The sequence below is a fragment of the Myiozetetes cayanensis genome, unplaced genomic scaffold (assembly GCF_022539395.1).
Source record: "Myiozetetes cayanensis isolate MyiCay16 unplaced genomic scaffold, myiCay2020 scf1, whole genome shotgun sequence".
NCBI lineage: Eukaryota > Metazoa > Chordata > Aves > Passeriformes > Tyrannidae > Myiozetetes > Myiozetetes cayanensis.
Genome location: NW_026086604.1, coordinates 90,953,608 through 90,974,295, shown reverse-complemented (window position 1 = coordinate 90,974,295; position 20,688 = coordinate 90,953,608). Strand labels below are relative to the sequence as shown.

Here is a 20,688-nt window from a genome sequence, read left to right as displayed (position 1 = left end):
ATATATCCATGAATTGGGTTCTTTGTTTATTCATTTGCTGGATGCAATATACACTTCAAATAAGACTGCAACTCTTTATCCCAGCATTTCAGCTACAGAACTAAAACACAGCAGATATGTCTTCCTCTATATACCATATTCAATGGAGAAGCCCTTTCATTCTATTGCTTGCCTTGTTTCTTTGTCTGTTCTCTACAAATCCTGAAAAAATTCCTAGTATTTGAACAGTCGTGTCTGTATATTAACTTGCTCTGTGTTAGAGATGGCATGAACTTCAATGTAGCTCAGAGTTAAGTCAGGAATAAGCAGGAGCTTTTCAGGCAATTAGATTTTCTTCTCTATCATCAAGTAATGTTCAAGTGTGCCATTAGCACAAGGCCACTGCACTGCCCTTCCAAATAGAAATTGCTTTTCTCTTTCAGTAGTCTTCTTTGAAGCTTCACATTATATCAAGAGCATAAAACAGCTTTATATAACCTCCTCCAAAAAAGCAGTTCTGAATATGGGGGAAGGGAACAGAGAAGAATGGATGTAGGTTACAATAAGAATATTTCCATAAAACACAGTCATATCTGACATCTGAGCTATTAAATTAAACCTGAAATCTGTTTCAAGGCAAAAGATAGCAAAGGGCTCTGTCCCTTTTCAGCAATAACCTAGAAAACCTTTTCATCTTACAGAACAATTCAAAGCACCTCCTTTAGGAAATTCAGACCATGGCTTCTATCACAGGCATTGCAACCTCACACTTGCCTTATGATTTAGTACAGTGCTGTTCCTGGAATAAATGGAAAGCAGGTTAAAAGGATTTTTATTATTTTCCAGAATCATATACCCAAGTCATTATCCAAAAAATCTGAAGGCTGACACAGTATCTCAAAACTGCTTTCTTTTTTTCTGGCTCAAATGTAAAACCTACACATTCACAGCACTTCCACAGCACATTTTATAAAACAGTTAATAACTGAGCAAGATTACTGTCCTTAGGAAAAACAATTTTTTGCGGTTTTAAGCGGTTCTGTAATTTCCCATTTCCAGACTCCAAAAAGCATCCAAACCTGGTTTACTTACACATGCTAGCTGCCATTCCTCACATATAAAACAAACCACTTCATAATGCCAGTAGCTATGAAAGATGACAGCAACAAACACAGTAGCAGAAGATGTCAAAATCTGAGAGATCTGGAACATAGATTACTGAAAGATGTAAATCTCACCTGTCAGATATGTTTAATGCTGCAACTACATTTTAGTCTTTCACCAGCTTCTTTTAAGAAAATACTCTCGCAGCAACACTTCCAACTCAAGTGTCCAACATTTCAATTTACATATCCACTTATGAAAGCACATCATACCCCAGTGCAGAAACATCTTCAAAACCAAAGCTTTTAGGACCTAATTAACAAGAGTAGTATGGTGATTTCTGCCATTAGAAAATCAAACAAAAGAAGGCATTTTAAAGTGGTTTCTTTGGGTAGACTCCAAATTCCCTTTGTGCGAATCTCCTTATTTGTAAAGGATTCCCTGTACACGGGAGAAAAATGAAAGGATGTAGTTCATTGGTAGGAAAACTGATCCCAGCTGAAGCTCTTAACTTTCCAACTCCCCTCATTTCTGCTGTTTAACTAAACAGTCCTCACCACGGTAAGACCCCTTTTTTGGTTCTCAGTGCCACCACCACACCCTCCATTCCCCTGCCGCAGCATGTGGTCCCCAGAGGTCACCACTTACAGTACAGAGGTGGAAGGATTGCAGAACCTGACAGGTTTTTTTTATCAGAAGCCAACTGACTCCACACCCTCATCCTTCACCTGGGGTCCCATGATGATTACCAGACAATGCCACAGCCTTGGGCATTGCTATGATTAATCATAGAATCATAGAAACATAGAATTAACTGGGTTGGAAGAGACCTCCGAGATCATCAAGTCCAACCCTTGATCCAAACCCACTGTGATTACCAGATCATGGCACTCAGTGCCACATCCAGCCTTGTCTTAAAAACCTCCAGGGATGGTGAATCCACCACCTCTGGGCAGGCCATTCCAATGCCTGATCACTCTCCCTGTAAAGAACTTCTTTCTAATATCCAACCTAAACCTTCCCTGGCAGAGCTTAAGCCTGTGACCTCTTGTCCTAATGTGTTGTGCCGTCAGTGAAAATCACTTAGAGCATACAGTGCCAAAAGAGATCCCACCTATTTGATAGTGATTCCTGTCTGTTTCACTGTGAAAACACAATTTCACTCCCTTTTTATTTACAGCCTCTTTCAATGTGTAGTAGTACAATTTTCAGAAATTTTCTGACACAAAGTATCAACTATTCAGAGAAATTACAGAACTCAGTGAAAGACACCTCAGTTTAAGGAAGCTAGATTATTTACTTTTCATTAAAAACTGGAGCAAGAGATTGTATACTATTGAAATAATTGGTTGAAAACAGGTTAAGTCTGTAGGCACCTTAAGGATAGACATACATAATCTTGCATTAATGCTCCTTGAATCAGTTATGTACATAACTATCTTTATCAAACTTGACAGAGTACAGGACATCACACCCCTGCCTCCCAAAATTGCTTACTAGGCTAAGAGTTAATAAAGCCCCCCAAAAAACCCCAACCCAACAATCCTAACAAAAAACCCCAAAACAAATAACAAAAAACCCCAAAAAACCAACCAGCCAAACAAAAAAACACAGACCCCAAACAAACAAAAAGCTTTTTGCTACTTACTTGTGTATCTTAAAACAGTGCTCCATATAACTTGCCAAATACAAATGCATTGTCTAGGGGGTTTTAGTTTTTTTTATTTAACATTTCCAGAACACATTAATAAAGAACATTAAAAAGCATGAGGTTTGAAGACCTTACACTTATTTTAGTAGCATTTCATCAACTGGAGCACATTTTGAAATAGGAATTATTGTTTTTAATCCTTTCAGTTTTTCAGAAAATATCTCAAAAACCTCTTTTCAAATCACATAAATATTGACTTTATTTCTTACTTGGTTGGACATGGTATATGTTAAAATAAATCCCTAACACTATAAGACATGACCTTATTTTTTCATAGATCATGCCCTATTTGAGAGCAAGAGATTCAGGTTGCAAAAGACAGAAATAAATACAGAGCTGAGTTTTAAGCACAACTCTCAGGGGATTTCTCACTGTAACAAACAGCACCATGCTGCCAAAGGCATGTATGGACATGCCCCAAGGTCTCTCTGGCTATCCTCCCAAGGAGGCAGAGCAGCAAAATGAATAGTAGTTCGGCTATACTGTGTTTACTATATGTAAAAACATTCTTTTGCAGAGCATAAATTGAGGATTATAGTTTTAAACAACTGCTCCAGGGCCAGACTGAATACTTAAACTCATCTGGCAAAAAGAAGAAAAGGAACTAGGGCTCTATGATGCTGAATTTGGACACTTGATGCATACAGGGTCTTGAAACTCCTTTTTAAGCTTCTCAAACCCATTGTTTTGACCAGGTGACCTACTATCACAACTACCTTAATAGCTTTGAAAAAAAATGAGATATAAATATTAAAGGACAAACATAATTTGGGAGAAAGGTCCAACTCTATGATTTTTAAGTTAAACATCCACAGCAGGCAGAGTAAAATTCTCCCCGGGTGCAATGTGAAACCTCACAGTGTACACACAAAAAAACATTCAGCAGAAATTACTTGTGTGCAAACATAATATTTCATTAAATGAGCTAGTAGCAAACTGGCCAGATTATAGCTAAGGGTAAAAAGAGTGCTCCTCAACTACCTTTTAAATTTTGAAACACTAAAATTATTGTTGGTACAGCTTCATGAGGATGTCAATTTTATATTCTTTTTCTGACTGTCCTAGAAAAAGATAAACTGTGCATATAATTGGAAAAGCTGTTCTATTGCTAACTAGAGAAAAGTTACAAAGCAATCAGAACTTGACACGCAAGAAAAGCCAGACTGTACATATTCCTACTCTACATAAACACAGGAAAAAGCAAGTATTTCAGAACAAGGGATGGCTTCACCTACAAATAGAGTTTTACATATTTTTAAGTATGCTAAGGGAAATAAGTTTGAACAAATGGGAATCACATACCTAGAAGAGTTTTTCATAGCCAAGATATAGTCAGTGTTTCTTCTTCGTTTTGAAAATAATGAATTTCAGAAGATACTTGTTTTAACAACAACAAAAGAAAAGTCTATGAAAATGGAACGCTTTTAATGTGTCTGACATCAGGAATTCAATATGTTTGCCAGCATTCAAGACTGATGCTGCAACAAGCTTTGTCAGTGGTACAGGAGTTGAGAGACCCACAGGTTCTGTAGTTGGAGACTCTGTAAGCACTATGGTGACACCAGGTTAAAGAGAGCAGGATCAAATCCCCCTAGATAGGATAAGTATACAACCAAAGGGCAGTTTTTGAGATTTGCTGCTGAATGGTTTCATCTGAAGAATGAGTAGGGCAACTAGATGGTAATGTAATACAGAAGCTTAATTGGTTCTCCCCTGCTATCAGCAGCAGCAGGATATCTCCCACTTTTCCATCCCTTCTGCACAGAAGAATTTAAAAGCTCTGCCCCCTTCTGCTGCAGAATTAACGCCTTACTGGATAAGACTCCACACCTGGAAGTGGAAAGAAAAGTTGTTTCCACCTCCATAAAAGAGCTAGCTTTTCACCTGGGAATGCAGGACCAGAAACATTTAAATCTTTCAGGATACAGTGACTTACACCAGATAGGCAAATATATACTGAGGTAAAATTTCCCAGGAGAGCTACTAATTCTAAGAGCTATTAGTCTCCTGACTATGCATAAATAGCAATAAGGTAAGTAAGATTAGTGTAGTTACAAAACACTTTCTGTTTTAGTGAGTGAAACACAAGCATGCAAGAATGAACATTTACTGTTTTTTTGATTGATTTTTTTCTCTTTTCTGTGAGATATCCTATTACAAAAGGAAGAAGTACTATCAAATCTTGGTAGCAAATCCTGTTTCAGCCACTGTAGTTCGTAAGCTCTTTATATCTGTTTTAACTACTGCCACTAAGCACCAACTTATCCTTAAGTTTATCCCTTTTCTACTTTAGAAACACCTTTTAATCAATAAAGTAAGAATGGTGGAAATCTCTAATTCCAATCATTTGTGCCATGATCCTACCTTACCAACACTTTCACAAAGCCATTATGAAATCTCCTTTATACACCATGTAAATCAAGCAAAACAGAACTAGAGTAAAACTAATATGGACCTCCACTTGAAATAACTGTACTTCCAACTAATGGTGATTACTGTCAGACTCAATATAAAAACTAAAAGCCCTCCCCCAGACTGCAACAATTGTGAAACTGGCACCTGAGGTGGAATTAGAAGCACAGAGCAAGAAATCTGCAGTGAGTTTGTTGAAGCCACCACAAACAGGAAGTAGTTAGCAGAAGGAAAACCTTCCCTGTCAAGTGGAAAATGAGGAAAGATCATAATTTTAATAACCTTTATTTTGTTCTTTTCCCCTTCCTCTTTTACACTCACATATATATATATATATATATGTAGAATGTGCTTGGAAGCAAAGGAGGGGAGCTTCAAAAATCACTCATCAAACAATTGTGTTACTTTTAATAATTTGTTAAAGGTCCTAAAACAAAGATCAAAAGGAAATATATCTAAGCATTTACATTCAATTCCACATTGCCCGATGACTAATTTGTAAAGAGTGCACAAGTCTTCACAACTGCAGCCAAAATCATTCAAGGATACTTTGATATAATGCCACAAAGGATATGAGCAGGAAGGCAGCAGGAGTTACAAATGGCCAAGTTCCATTAAAAGTGCTAATAAAAGAATAATGGAATTTCCTTGTACTATGAATAAAAAGTGTTTGGTACAGGAGAATCTAGACATTGAGAGGAATATCAGAGATTCTAGTTCATCAGTTTTGTCTCCTTATTAGTTCTTACTTGACTTACTATTACATTTACCTTAAAATGCTTCAATTCCAAAAAGCAACAATCCCATTCAAAATCTCATCACACTATTTTCCTTTATTCTTCATGTTTCTCTATTTTCACAGGCCCTTAATATCTGCTTTACCAATCCTTGTAAATAATGCGAGACTATCTATAAAAAAAGTACTTTGAAGTGATGGATTTAACTTGAAATTATATACAATTTTTAAAATTATAGAATATACCTACTGATTGACAATATTTTTTTAAACCGTAAATTTTCAAGCTCCTGGTAACTACGGAACTCTCATAGCAACAGCCTATCTGACTAATTTCATCCATATTAATTTACATATTGTATTTCTTTCTCATAGACATATGCACAGTTACACACATTTATGCATGTGTTCATTCAAAGGGATAGGTGCACATACATACACAGTTCTGCCACCTTCTTCTCCCAGATATAAAACTTAGCTGATTTTTCCAATGTATTTGGTGCAGGACCAGGAACTTAGAAAAGGTAGAGTTCAGAACTTTCCTTTGAAATGTCCAAACAGCAAGAGAAATGTTTCAAATATTTCTTTGTTTTAATGGATACTTGAAAAATCACACATACTTCACAAAACAGAAGAGGCAAAGACAGACATTTTGTGATGCTGACAAACTGTTAAAGAGTTTTGTGCACTTGCTCAGAAAATATGCCCACAGATGCATCGAAGATAAGAGGAACTCCCCAAAAATATTTACGAAGCTACTTAACTCTCCTTCAATCTGCTGCTTAATGCTCTCTTTTGCATAAGGTCTACAAGAACCCCATGAATAGTTATAGCATAGAAATGCTGTAATCTCTGTCTCTTGGTTCTCCAAAATCTTCTTGTAACAGCTTTATTTTTTAATTCACATTACAATGTCTTTAAGGAAGTTGAACTTCTTTTTTTTCCCCCTATAGTATGAATTATAATATATAATTTTTTTTTTTTACCAGAGTACCCAGACTTTACAAATAAGGATCAAGTTATAAGGTTTATGTCCATTTCTTCTTCTTCCCCAGACAACCACCAGGCTGCCAGCAAAGCAGCCTCTTTGAAACATGCTCCCAGAATCAATAGATAATTCACTAGTATCATGTATCTTAGGGCCTAATTGACACAACTAAGGCTAAGCAACATAACCAAGGGTAACAGAGTTATATAAGAGAGAGCAAAAAAGAGGGGAATCTAATACCACATATGGTCACTCTGTATGATTTAGTGTCAATCTATAAATTATACTTCTAGGAGGTTAATGTGAATCATGGGTTTCACAAATCAGAAAATGTACCTTTTCAAGCTTGGCTTGAAGAAACAAAGAAATATTTATATGATAGCAAAATTTAAGTAAAGTGAATACCCTTGCACTTTCAATTTTATAACTTCCTCTCATTTTTGCATTAAACATAAAATATATTTATCACAAATGTTTGGACTTTTTCTTAGCAACAAATATAGGTAGCATATTTTTTTCTTACCTTATGATCATATGGACTGTATGAATGAAACAGCTGGGACAGATCTTTTGTTCTCTGTTTTTTCTGTAAAGGAATATTAATAAATAGACCATATTAGAAAAGTTAGGGGAGAAAGAAAGAGACTACTGATTAAAAAAGCTGTATTCAGGTACAAACACATTCTCTCCCCACTTTGTTAATGGAACTGTAGGTATGAAGAGTGGTGTATGCAGATTAAGTATATTAAATATTACAGGAAATAATTAACATATATATTAACAATGTTAAGAAAATATCCTTAATAAATAATAAACACTAATCTGTGGAACATCAGTTGAATGTCTAAACAATTCAGATTAGGTTTAATTTTGCACAATAAATCATAAATAATGTTTTAGAATACAGATAACAAAACTTAGAGATTAGGCTACAATCTTGCAAAGACTTGTCTGCCATTCTAGCATGTACATGCAGTCTTGCCTTATAGGAGATTAGGTTTAAAGGAAGTCAGTTAAAAGAAGAATAATTTATTATTTTTCTATTTCTTTTGATGCTAATACTCTCATTGCCTTGATTGTGGAAAATTAATAGGTGATATGCCATTTAATGCCAAGGTAAAGGGAAAAAAAATTCTTCTGTCAAGAGCATAGTTCAAAGACAAAACCTACTTAATCCACCTTCTACTGAATTTAATGAAAGAGCTTTCAGTGATTTCAGCTGATGCTAATAGACTCTCTCAGCTGCATCCTATGGAGTGGGGGCAGGGAGAGAAGAAAAACACCATCTTAATGCAGGGATGAGTCACAAATAAGTTAAAAGTTTTATTATGTCAAAATCAATGTTTACTTATCTCATAGTTCAGGAAGGCTACGCGTGTTGGAAAATGTATAAAGGGGAGACAACTGTATGAACTCCTTGCTCGTAGTTTGTACCACTGTCTTATTTAGCCATCATTTCTGTCAAAGTAGTTTTCCAGTTGAATTGATAGGATCTGTTTATGTTTTCAGCATGCTGGGAACTAAATAGACAGCTGCATGACTGTAGTATTCATTTTAACTTCTAGCAATTGTAATTTAGCAATTTTTGATTGTACAAGATGGACTACGTATTTCCTTTCTTTACACATTTTTTATTTTCAATGAAGCACTCAACAACTTAGTCATAGAAGTGGTAACTTGTATTAATAGCACAAATTTATGACATCTGGATAGTTCTGAATCATTTAAGATATCAGATTAATACTACTGCTTATGTCAGGCATATACATCTATGCTTTAGACCACTGAAGAGTCAAGAAAAAAAATTTTTACTCACTACCCCTCCTTAAGGTGAGGGAGAAAGGTAATTTTTGTTCTCAGTATGCAAACGTTACTTCTGTCATTCACAATTCTATTCAGTTACTACAATTAATATCTAACAGGACTTGTTTCTCTGAGTTTAATACAGGGCTTTAAAACCAACAGAAGTTATATTAAAAAAGACATTTCTCAGTATAGACTTTCTCAGCAACTGAACATACCTTTGCCATAGAAAAGATCTCCCTTAATAGAGGAAACTTCACCCTCTAACTCTCATTTGATATTTCCTTTACTTTCAGTGGTGAAAAAAACACCACACTCAAATAAAAGCATCAATCCAAATTCCAAACCAACCAACCTACAATTCAAATCACCAACTTAGAATGGCTTCTTTCCTGCTAGCACCATTACACACAGTCAAAATGCTTAAATTACTATAAAGATGGTTTGGAGAAATGTGATAATAAATTAAAAGGAGATATCAAAATTATTAAAAAAATGTTGCTTAAAAAACTTATTTAATGTTGTATCATGCAAGAAGACCAAAGCATTTTACTATGGATTATGGAGGCCTTCACTAATCTTTCCAGGAAGAAAACCCTATGAAATTCAGAAAAAGTCTAACTCTTGCTTTTTGTTACTGAAGACTATGTCTCTTGTATTCATTTTGACTGCAATAACTTTAATAACACACAATAAAACTGTATGACAGAAAATGTCTTTCACTCTCAGACTCTCACCAAAATGCTAGTTACACACTCAGCTAGACTAGATAAAGAATGAAGATGGCTTCCCTTACACAACACACTAATAGTCTTCCACATTTCGTTATAGAAAATAATGGTTACTTTCCTGCCTTTCCACAAAAAAATTGGCTTTTGTAGAAAACCAAAACACTCCTGACTAGGGAAATGCTGGAAACCCATAACATAGAAGAACATGGAATAAAAGTTTTTGAGATGCACATGCAAAAACATCCCAGAATTCCCAGGATGCCCCATATGCTTAGCTGATATACATCTAAACAGCATTTGACTGTTTTGTATGGACTCTGAATACACAGAGATAAAAATGCCTTAAGCAGAGAGTTAAGGTTGCATAGTGATAATTTGTGTCTTTCTAGAACACCAAGTGCAATTAAACTCAGATCTCTAAAAAGCAGAAATATAAGACATTTCAAAACACAGAGACTAAGGACAGAAAAAGAAATTTATCCTGCTCTAATGGTAACCTCTTCAACAGAAAGTACTTCAGAAGAATAATAAATGCTAAGCCATGTAATCTCACACATGTATATTGCACTTATCTGGTGATCCTCTTTTCATACTCAGGTGATAATTACCTGTCTTTCAGATGATTTTAATGTAATGTAAAACTTGTTTGTTTTCCTTTCAAGCATGGCATCGTAGGTCTACAATGTTTATTGTGAGGGAGAACTATGATATTGCAAAGGTATTTTTATTACAGATTACTTAGAAGCTACTTAAATGGAATATTCTCAGTTTTCATCTAGGAATAAAAGGGACAAAGTTAGTCCTCAATATGAAGGTATTACTCATTTCCTTTGGACTTAACTTTCAATTTAATAAAGTCTATTTTCACCTTCAAAGTTTTCAATAATTTCATCCTAATACTGTGACAGATCTGCAGATTCTAGCAGTGTCGGCCTCAATATATTGCAAGCAAAGTTCTCCTATCTCTGTTTTTTTGCTCCCATGAATTAAAATCCCTCCAGTAATTGGGGTTGCCTTCAGCAACAAGGACATATACCTGTTCTGTTCAAATATTCTTCTTTCTTCATGAGTACAGTGAATAATGTGTCAAGGCACCTAAATGAATGTCTTTACTTCAGTTCTCTTCCCTCACCTACCAATCTTTTCCCTCATTTCTCTTCTACATACTGCTGACCAGAATTAATAAAACAGTTTCATATTGCCACCAGAACCTTATTTAATTTAGAGCTTACAGACCATCTCACACCCTTGAGCAAGCTAACAACCAATAGCAATATTGTGTTTTCCTTTCAAACAAATTTGGAAAACCACAATACCTCCTTCTGCAGTATCTCACGGATTACATAACTAAGAGTTAAAACCACATTAAACTTAGTGAGTCAAGGAAAAAAATAACTTAGACAGGCTCTGGGAGAAGAATGAAGCAGCTTTGCAAGTATTTTCACTTTTCTTCACCAGTATAACTGAAAGCACAGAGACTCCAGCATAACAGATGCTTGCAAAAACTGTAACATTGGAGCTTTCTTTTCTGAAACAGCAACATCTAACATGTTTTGTGCTATGGCATTCTCTAACTTCAGCAACATCCATTTTCTGACCAGTAACAAAGCTGTGTCCTTCTTTTTCCCCATGTTACATCTGTGATCTCAAAACTACAAAGGCCTTGAATAGTTCTAAACTCGAACTTCCACAAAAGAGAATGGAGTTGGGAGCACCCAATATAAAACCACCAACGGGACTAACTTCAATCTCCAAAGACTTACTTGGCAAAACACCAGTGAGAGAGATAGTAACTCCTCCAACCAAGGAACATTTAAAAGCCTTGCTTGGAGATTCAATCCATAAAGCCTTAAATCTATGCACCTATAACCACAATACAGATATGAGCCAAGCCACTGGAACTGCCACGTTATCAAAGTTTGCAGATTGCTTTTTGTTCTGCAAAACAACTTTGAAAAAGTGATCAGAAACCAGTGAACCGATCTCTTTTGACCTTGAGCTATTCAGTGCATCACCCTCTTAGAAATGATTCTGAAAAAAACATTGTGCCCCAGCCAGATTCCTTGATAAAATCATCACTGGTGTTCATTATGCTCCTGCATCTGTGCCCTGTAAGGTCAGAAAGGGTAGAAGTGACAATATGGTAAGTTTTCTGCTTACTATAGCTCACTCACTTCTACTGATATTCTTCCTGTTCCTTTGATCACATCACATATAATGAAGCATACAAAATAATTTGGTGATTGGCTAGTCTTTTTGATTTAACCTACTTGAATTACTATATTAAAACAGTCACAGTGTTCTATTTTGATTACTGACACACACACATATTAAACTTGCTTTAAGAAATTACTTTCTAATAGTTTTTTATCCATACATTGAAAATACCACATCCTGTACCGTGTGTTATGCAGCACTTCCCCTCTATGTTACAGGAGAGTGGACATTTTTTCCAACTCCAATTAACAAGAGAACTATACACTGATAATTCATATTTTGCATACTCTTCTTTTATACTGAGTGATTCTTTCTAAAAAAAAAGAACAGTTTTATGATTTCATGCAATGTGTTTTTCTCTAAAACAGGAAAATATATAAAACTGTGCACACTTCTACTAATCATTAATACTAGAAAATGATTGCAAACATTAAAGCGATCCTGTCCTCAGGATTATAGCAACACAAATAGTCATGCTTTAGTCTAGTTTACATTTTATGTAGAGATTCCAATTTATGGAAAATTACAGATATTTTCAAAAAACAGCACAGGATCTTCATAAGAACATCTGCCAACCTATTTGAAAATAATTTCTTGAAGGATTCATTTTCAATTAAACCATGTGCATTGCAATTTCCTCCTTATCTCCCATATAATTTCAGCTATGTAATACAGACTCTTCAAACCCATATATTTTACAAATATTGCTGAATTTTATTCCTTCTGGTACATTTCAGTTATTTTAATTTAGTTTAGGATTAATTTTTTATTCTTGTCATTTTTCATTAGAGAGACAGGCAAATCACCAACCATATGAAGTTTAACAAGGACAAGTGCCTGATTTTGCACCTGGGATGGGGCAATCCTTGTTGTGTTTACAGATTAGGGAACGAGAGGCTGGAGAGAAGCACTGTAGCAAGTGACCTGGGGGTCCTGGTTAATGGCAAGTTGAATATGAGCCAGCAGTGCCCTGGCAGCCAGGAGGGCCAACTGTGTCCAGGGGGACATCAGGCAAAGCATTACCAGCCGGTCGAGGGAGGGGATTGTCCTGCTCTGCTCCGCACTGGGGTGGCCTCACCTTGAATACTGTGTTCAATCTGGGGCACTACAATATAAGAAAGACATTAAGCTGTTATAGAGTGTCCAAAGGAGGGTAATGAGGATGGTGAAGAGTCTGGAGAAGTTATATGAGGAGCAGCTGAGCTTACTTGGTTTGTTCAGCCTGGAGAAGAGGAGACTGAGGGGAGACCTCACTGTGGTCTTCAGCATCCTCATGAGGGGAAAGAGGAGGGGCAGGTACTGATCTGTTCACTCTTGTGATCAGAGACAGGACTCAAGGAAACAGCATGAAGCTGAGTTGAGGGAGGTTTAGGCTGGATATCAGGAAAAGGTTTTTCATCCAGAGGGTGGTTGGGCACTGGAACAGGCTCCCCAGGGAAGCGCCACAGCACCAAGCCAGACAGAGTTCTAGAAGCATTTGGATGATGTTCTCAGGCACATGGTGTGATTCTTAGGGATTCTTAGCCCTTCTGTGTAGGGCTAAGGGCTGGACTTGATGATCCTTACAGGTCCCTTCCAAATCAGGATATTCTATGATTCTATAAATTATGCAAAATATATTCTGAAGATTTTCACAGAGAAATCCCTAATTTCAGAAAAGGCCTTCAGTACTTGTTTACCTCCATGGTCCTTAAATTGGGTATAGTTTGTAAAATGCTCTTGTCTCACTTCTGGTAGATATTTATATCTGAAATTTATATAGAAGTGTCATAATCTATATGAGGTTGGTATTTTCCAAGGATGTCTGATGTAACTGATTAGGGAGACTGTTTAGCTCAAAAAAAATTTGTAGGACAAAAGTATCTGACAGAAACTTGGCCTGGGGTATCAGCCATATTTCAAATTAGATTGACACTAAATCAGAAATAAAGTGATCGGTCATGAGGGATAGACTGATTTTGAACATACATAGTATACTGCAGCAAGGAACACAATAATATAAATTACATATATTACATAATATATATGTTATATATACTATAATATAAATAATAATATAAACCAGAATGAACTGAAAAGTGTATTTTGGTAATGAAAAGTAATTTTTATATATACATATTAAGCTCAGGACATATATGGGCTACACCCATACACCTAGGAATGATTTGTCTGCAGGACACTTCCTTTTTATCATCTGGTGAGGTATGTGTGTACTCTACCACATATTAGTAGCCTTGAAAGCACCAGGTTTTCCAGCATCCCCAGAAGAACAAAAATAGAAGTGCTGCAGAGGGCACAGCATGGTACAAATAGTGAGCAGCAAACAATGCTCATGTGCTTGCTGCGTGAGAGGGACCAAATGTGTACCGCACACAAATTCACCAGTCACACAAAAATGCCTTGCACTGTTTTACCTCAATCTCTTATTCAGTCCTCCACTCTGCTTTCAGTTTTTCAGCAATTCCAAGTTCCCAGATTTTTAGCCCACTGACCAGAGGTGCAGGCACAGCAATGAAAACAGCGAAAGATACGAGTTCCAAAGCACTCATTGACCTGATTGACTGTGACGGCTTTGAAAGAGTGTACTGGGATTATCATAGACAGATTAGGTTCAAGAAAGGGTCACCAAGAACCCACCTCAGGATATTTCAGTGTCCTCTTCTTCCAAAGCACATTTTATAGGCCATCATAAATGTTACATTATTTGCAAATTATGGACAAGCTTAGTTACCTCCATGATACAAATTAATTTGCTGTCTGTGTTAAGTCACAAACTGTTAGATATGAACTACGTTGTCATTTGAAGAAGTCCGGAATTTTGAAAATTTTTCTGTTCTGATGCCTACATCCAGTTTCATGGAATACCTTATGGGCAATACTTCCTTGTGACTACAGCGGTTGGCACTGTTTCTAGCTCTGAGCAGTGTGGTTTATGAAGTGAATTAAAATTCCAAATTAAAAATAGAAAAGTTTTCAGTATTACATAAGCTACCTAGCTGTAATTCAAGGAAAGGCACAGTTCCATGGATCTTCCACTTCACTATGAGCCAATGAAGTGGACAGAAGGACAAAGTATATCTAATCTAAACATCCAGTCACCACAGAAGTTCTTTCTGTATGAGCTTGTGTGAATGGATTCTATATGAATCTATAGATTTGATGGAGATGTAACAGAAAACAGCAGGCCAAAGGCAATAACATTACCTGCTGAAAATGTAGCAAGTGAAAATTTTCCAAGGACTAATAAGCTCAGAAGACTCATGCCAAATCTGCAATAACTAACAAATTCAAGACAACAACAGTCTGTTCAGTCTGCCCAAGGCCACTACGACCAATGGCAGACAGAGACTCGGACCACATCCAAGAGGGCGGTGACTCCTCTATGCAGATGAAGATGGTAGGATTTCATTTGTACCCAAAGGAACACAGATTCCTCGGAGGTGTGTTCCAAGCACCCCACCTGGAAGCCAGAGGCTGACCCTCCCCATCGGAGCACACAGCTGCAGCCAGCCTCTTAACCCGCTGCTCCTCTGGTAACCACAGGTGAGCATGTGAGTCAATGTCGGCAACTAAACAAATGTGTTGAGCAAATAATTACCTGCTTCTTACAATAATGGCTTGGTTCTACTAATAACAGAAGCTCGTTAGAGTAAAAGGTATTTGAAGAAATGTTTGGTTCTCTCTCTGACTCACTTCAACTCCTTCTCAGGGAAGAGGGAATTTACAAAACAGTCCTTAAACTTCCTGGAAGATTCTAACTTGAAGCCCCAGATCAAAGTACATAATTCATAATCACTGGTAAAGGAGAAAGATGCACAATTTTCAGCTTTTATTGCCCTCATGTCAACTAACTGATCCAATCCTTGTAATTAACGGCAAAGGCTTTCAATATACTCCATTTATGTATATATTCATGGTTTGTACTGTGATTTAAATATAACAGAAATTAAGCAAATTTATGCACTAATTTTACCCTGATGTCATGTTATATAAACTTCTTTTGAAGAACAATGTTATAATCTTGAAAATGTCAATGAACTAAGCTTAGGTGGGAAACACAGAATGATATACACTTCTGAGTTTTTATAAGCAACTGCCATAGATGCAAAACCATAAAAGCCTACCAAAATAATAATTAAAAATAATTAAAAATCCCTCCAGGACACCACTAGATTTGTGTCACTAAATTACGTTTCCATATTTTTTTTTACTTTTCCATTTTTCTAAGAAAAAGATTTACAGTGAAAGGAGAAATTTCCCTTAGATGCTGCCCACATGTATATTTATATTGGAGATAAAAACTGTTTCATTCCTTAAAATCAAAGACTATTCTACCTTATCTGTGAGAGTATCTTCCTTTCCTTCTATTCTGCACAGGAGCATGTGGTGTTCCAAACTCCTGATGCCATGCCAGCTTCCTTGCCACTAAAAATCTCAGAGTTTTTAATATCAGATTAATAATATCAGATTTTTCAGACAGACTCACAGGGGAAGAATGATAGGTCATGAATGCTCATGGCCACTACAAATCTTACAGGACTACAGTTTCCAAGAAGTAATTTTTTTATACCTAAGTGTCAACATGTGGGCTGCACATGGCTACAAGTATCAGCCAACAAAATTACATGACTTTAAGAGTAGTTTCATAATCTTTGCAAATCCTGTGACTATCTCAGGCTTGCCAATGAAGTTTAGAAAGAACTTTGCCTCTTCCTCCACATGTATATAATCCACATTTCACTTTCTAATGCTCCTTAATTAATTTTCTTAACAACATGGCCCAGATTGAACCCATAGCCGTATTTTACTTTAAGACGCTCAAATTTTCAAATTGGATTTATACAGTTCATGAGGAAGCTGTTGGTAATTTTCATCCCAATCAGTACCTGCTGTAAAAACAAAGCAAAATTCAAAAATGTGGAGCACCAACTTGGTTTCCTAAGTGTATTTCCAATCTAGCTTTGAATTTTGACTTGTTTTCTCAAGCAGGACAGTTGTGCTCCTTGAAAATGTAAGACTTCTATTCTACCGAGTGTCTGAAGCACAACAGTGTAGGATTTAACAGCCACAGCTCCAGGCTAGAGTAAAAATAGTTTTGTCCTTTCTCAGGGGTCTGACTGTGCACAGTCCAGCTGTTACTGTGCAATTTAACTCATTCCCCAGATTCAGCTATGAACTGAATTTTCAGCAGCTCCATATGCAGATCATTTATAGCTTTCCAAAAGGGTACAACCTATTTTAAAACCTACCAGCTCAACTGTCTCCCACAACAACTAAACCAGATTTTCATTTCAGCACCTGGTCAAATAACTTGAAGTGGTATGAACTCGAGCTGAATCTAACTCTAAAATAAAGCGGTCTTTAAACTTTTGTAAAATTCTATTTAGCAGCTTTGTCTAACCACAAAACCCCTATTCACAGGTAATTACTTGCCTTTGAACTCATGGCAAAAACCCGCAGTTCTGGCTACACACCAAATGGTGAGCACTGGGGTAGATTTAAAGATACAGCATAAAAGTAGTCAAATGTTTTGACCATATTTCAAAGAGGGGAAAGGAGGAACCTGGCTTTCATAGGTCAGCCAGTTTATATAGTTTCTGAAAAAAAAAAAAAAAACCACCAGGGAGGAAAACATGCAAAACTATTTGTAAACATCTAGAAAGTAACAAAAAGAACTGACATTGATATGCCACTAACCAAGAGTTATCCCATCCAAAATAAATCTCATCAGAGAATAACTGGGATTTTAGATGAGAGAATTCATAGCTATCTTGGGTGGTTTGTAGGGCTTTCTGCAGTACCTCATGTGTTTTTCTCATAAAAATCAGAAGGGAACAAAATAAAACTACTAGAAAGCAACTTGCTGGAAAATGTTAACTTGGAATACTACAATAGTTCAGCGAAAAATAAGAATATTGGATTTTTTTCTTCATGGTCTGCCTTCCCCTCTAGCCCTCATATTTTTAACTCCCTGGTCTCAAAGTTGCCATAAAAGTCTGCACTCAGGTCTTTATTCTGGCAGAATAGCAAGCAGTAAATATAAGTGCACCGCTGAAAAAACAAAGTTTAGTACAGAGGTTCAGCAGTTGAACTCAGACATTAATCAGTCTGGGTTTCTTGTACACATGAAGTACATTCTGCATGTTACACCATGCATTATTGCATGTGTTGGGGAGGGGGATACGTGTCAGGGGCTAAGAATCTTTGATACAGCAGAAACAGTTATCACAGCTGCATCTAATTCCTGGGGCATGTAATGCCATTTAGTCACAGCACTTAACAGGGGAGCTCAAAGGTAGTGATGGGAGGCTGGAGTAGCAGTACTGCTGAATAAGTGGCATTGTTCCTCTTTCTACTCACTTTTCTTTCCTTTTCTCCCACCCTCTGATCTCCCCATATTTTAGAAAAAGAATATCCTTACATAATCCTACTGCATGATCTTTGGAATGGTCACTGTTAAGCTAAGGCAAGAAGTATTGGTGACTGCTATGCCCGTATTAGAAATTGGACGGTTCCTTCCTTTCTGGGCATTTAAATACTTCAACTAATTAACACCACCCCAAGTTGCATTCTCTCACCTGCAAGTGCTTAACAGTGCAACTGGTTCTGTCATATATCCCAAAGCACATGAAACCCTAACAAGGTATTTCTAAATCCATCCCAGACAGCAGATGAATTCTTTCCTTGCCTTAGCTCTAACCCTGGCTTCCCTAGGCGCATTGTGCCACATCACTACCCACTGACCTCCAAAGCATATGCTCAAAGGCAAGAGCAGTCCTCAATTGTCATCTCTCCCTACTGTCTGCTCACACAGGGAGCTTACTAGCCTGTTCTTTGATGGTACACCTACAAGGTCCAGCTGTGCTACCTTTCCTTTAGAGTTCTGAATACAGCATAAGGTGTCCCTTGTACAAGCAACGCTACTCCATTTGCTGTCCTCCTGCCTGGAGTTAAAAAATGCTGAAGGAGAGGACAGCTGATATTGCCCGATAAAGGACTGGTTATTTCTCAATTAGGCTGGGACAGTCTAGTGACATACCAACAATTATTTATTTTGAATGGTTAGGAGCACATGACCTACCGTGGAAGATTCAGCTGTTTGTGTGTAGAGATGCATGACTACAACACCTGCATCCATCCAGCAAAGGAGGAATCAAACATTATACTGTATCCACTGTATCCCAAGAATATACCTACTTCTAGTGCCTTGCAGAATTTCAGTCAAAGAGAGATATGGTGGCTCTGCAGCCATTCAGTCATGTAAGTGTCATAAAACTTCTTGGAGACCTCCTGAAGGGAAGCAAAAGCAAGCCAGTCTAAGAAAAATAGGTAGCCATCCATCATAGAATAAAGGCATAAAATACAAGATGGTTGGTTTCCTGCCACAGAAATGTCAAATACAACTTGTCTGGCAGACAACACTGAGAAGGTGTACATTGCATTAAGTTATCCTCACAGAAAAAAACCTCAGTACATCATGTGCTGCTCCTACAATTGATAAATATAATAACAGATCTAAGTGACCATTTGATTAAATGGAGGGGGATGCAATGTCTGATTAAAAATAATTTTTTTCTACTAATAATGATGAATATATTAACAAGTGTGCTGCCTCTCTAACTCTTCTGATTCTCTCCCCCATGCCATGGGAGAAGGGTGAGTGAGTGGCTGCACGGTGTTTAGTTGCCAGCTGAGGTTAATCTACGCCAAACACATAAAATGCCCAGTATATAGATGGATGAAATTTTAGAATCAGAAGAATTTTTGCTTGAACACAATATTTGTGGGTAGATGGATGGCAGAGGGGCAAACCACATGCAGTGTGTTTGGATGGACATGGTACATTCCCATGGAGAAGAAACAGACTGTAGGCCTGGCTGTCCTTGAACAAGAAAAGCTAGCTAGGGCAAGTACTGCTTGGGATGAAGGCTGCTGAAAACTGAGCTTTTGGAGATTGGGTAGACACTTGCAGACACTTTGTCCACCATGGACATGGCATGCCCACCATTCCCTTCATGTACTGAAAGACTTCAATAATTCCCCACTATAAACCGTAAAGACAGGATAAGCACCCCACAGCTGCTCACACGCTCCTCCCCCTCACAGTGGGATGGGGAAGAGAATCAGAAAAGAGAGAAAACTCATAGGTTGAGATAAAGACAGTTTAATGGGATAGAAACGGAAGAAAATTATAACAATAATATCCTCCTCTGGCAATATTCCAAATTACAGTCTGACTGTCAAGTCTCTATCTAAAGTGAGGAAGAAGAAAAATTTCAAATGGAGCCTTAAGCAACAACTAGGCTTTCAACACAGGGACTGTTCATGCAGTAGTCCTCAGGCCTGTCCAGACAGAGCAAGATGGAAAAAAATGTGCTCTACACTGCAGTTGAGGAAAATGGTCATACCTGAAGCCTCTAGCAGAAAGCACCGGGGAGACTCCAGGTCGACTCCTAGGATGGTTTAGAGTTGGAGATAGATACAAAGGATCTGAAGCCTGCCATACCCCAACTGAAACAGAGATACTGGCAGGGTTTGAGCTGCTTTGGAAGTGGCTGGTACTGTAGCACAGCTCCTCTTAGCATCCTAACTGGCAGCACTGAACTGGATGTTCAAACGACAGGTCTCCTCCACACACCACCCAACTAATGCTACGTGGAGTAAGTGTGTGGCACTGATCACACAGAGGGATTGAATAGGAAATGCCAGTCATCCAGCAGTCTTGGAAGTGATCACGGACTGGCAAAGAAGGCAAAAACTTCCGTATTGCCAGAGAAGGAGGTGATGCATGTTGAAGAGGCCTCACATTGTGTGCCAAAATGGACTGCTATGGTTTAACCCCAGCTGCAAACTAAGCACCACACAAAGCTGCTCACTCAGTGCTCCCCAACCACCCTCAGCAGGATGTCGGAGAGAATCACGAGAGAAACAGTGAAAAAACTCATGAGTTGAGAAAAAGACTGTTTAATGGGACAGAAAAGGAAGACAATAATAATAATTATAATAA

At 37.4% G+C, this 20,688-nt stretch overlaps 1 protein-coding gene across 3 annotated transcripts in view; it reads right to left on the bottom strand.

Moving 5' to 3' along the window:
• Positions 1-20,688, bottom strand: part of CDKAL1 (CDK5 regulatory subunit associated protein 1 like 1) — a 407,608-nt gene that overhangs the window by 85,449 nt on the left and 301,471 nt on the right. For all 3 annotated transcript variants that reach the window (XM_050328712.1, XM_050328692.1, XM_050328703.1), the window contains one exon: positions 7,454-7,516. In XM_050328712.1, coding sequence (XP_050184669.1) covers positions 7,454-7,516 — 63 coding nt within the window. The remainder of the gene's footprint in view (positions 1-7,453; positions 7,517-20,688) is intronic.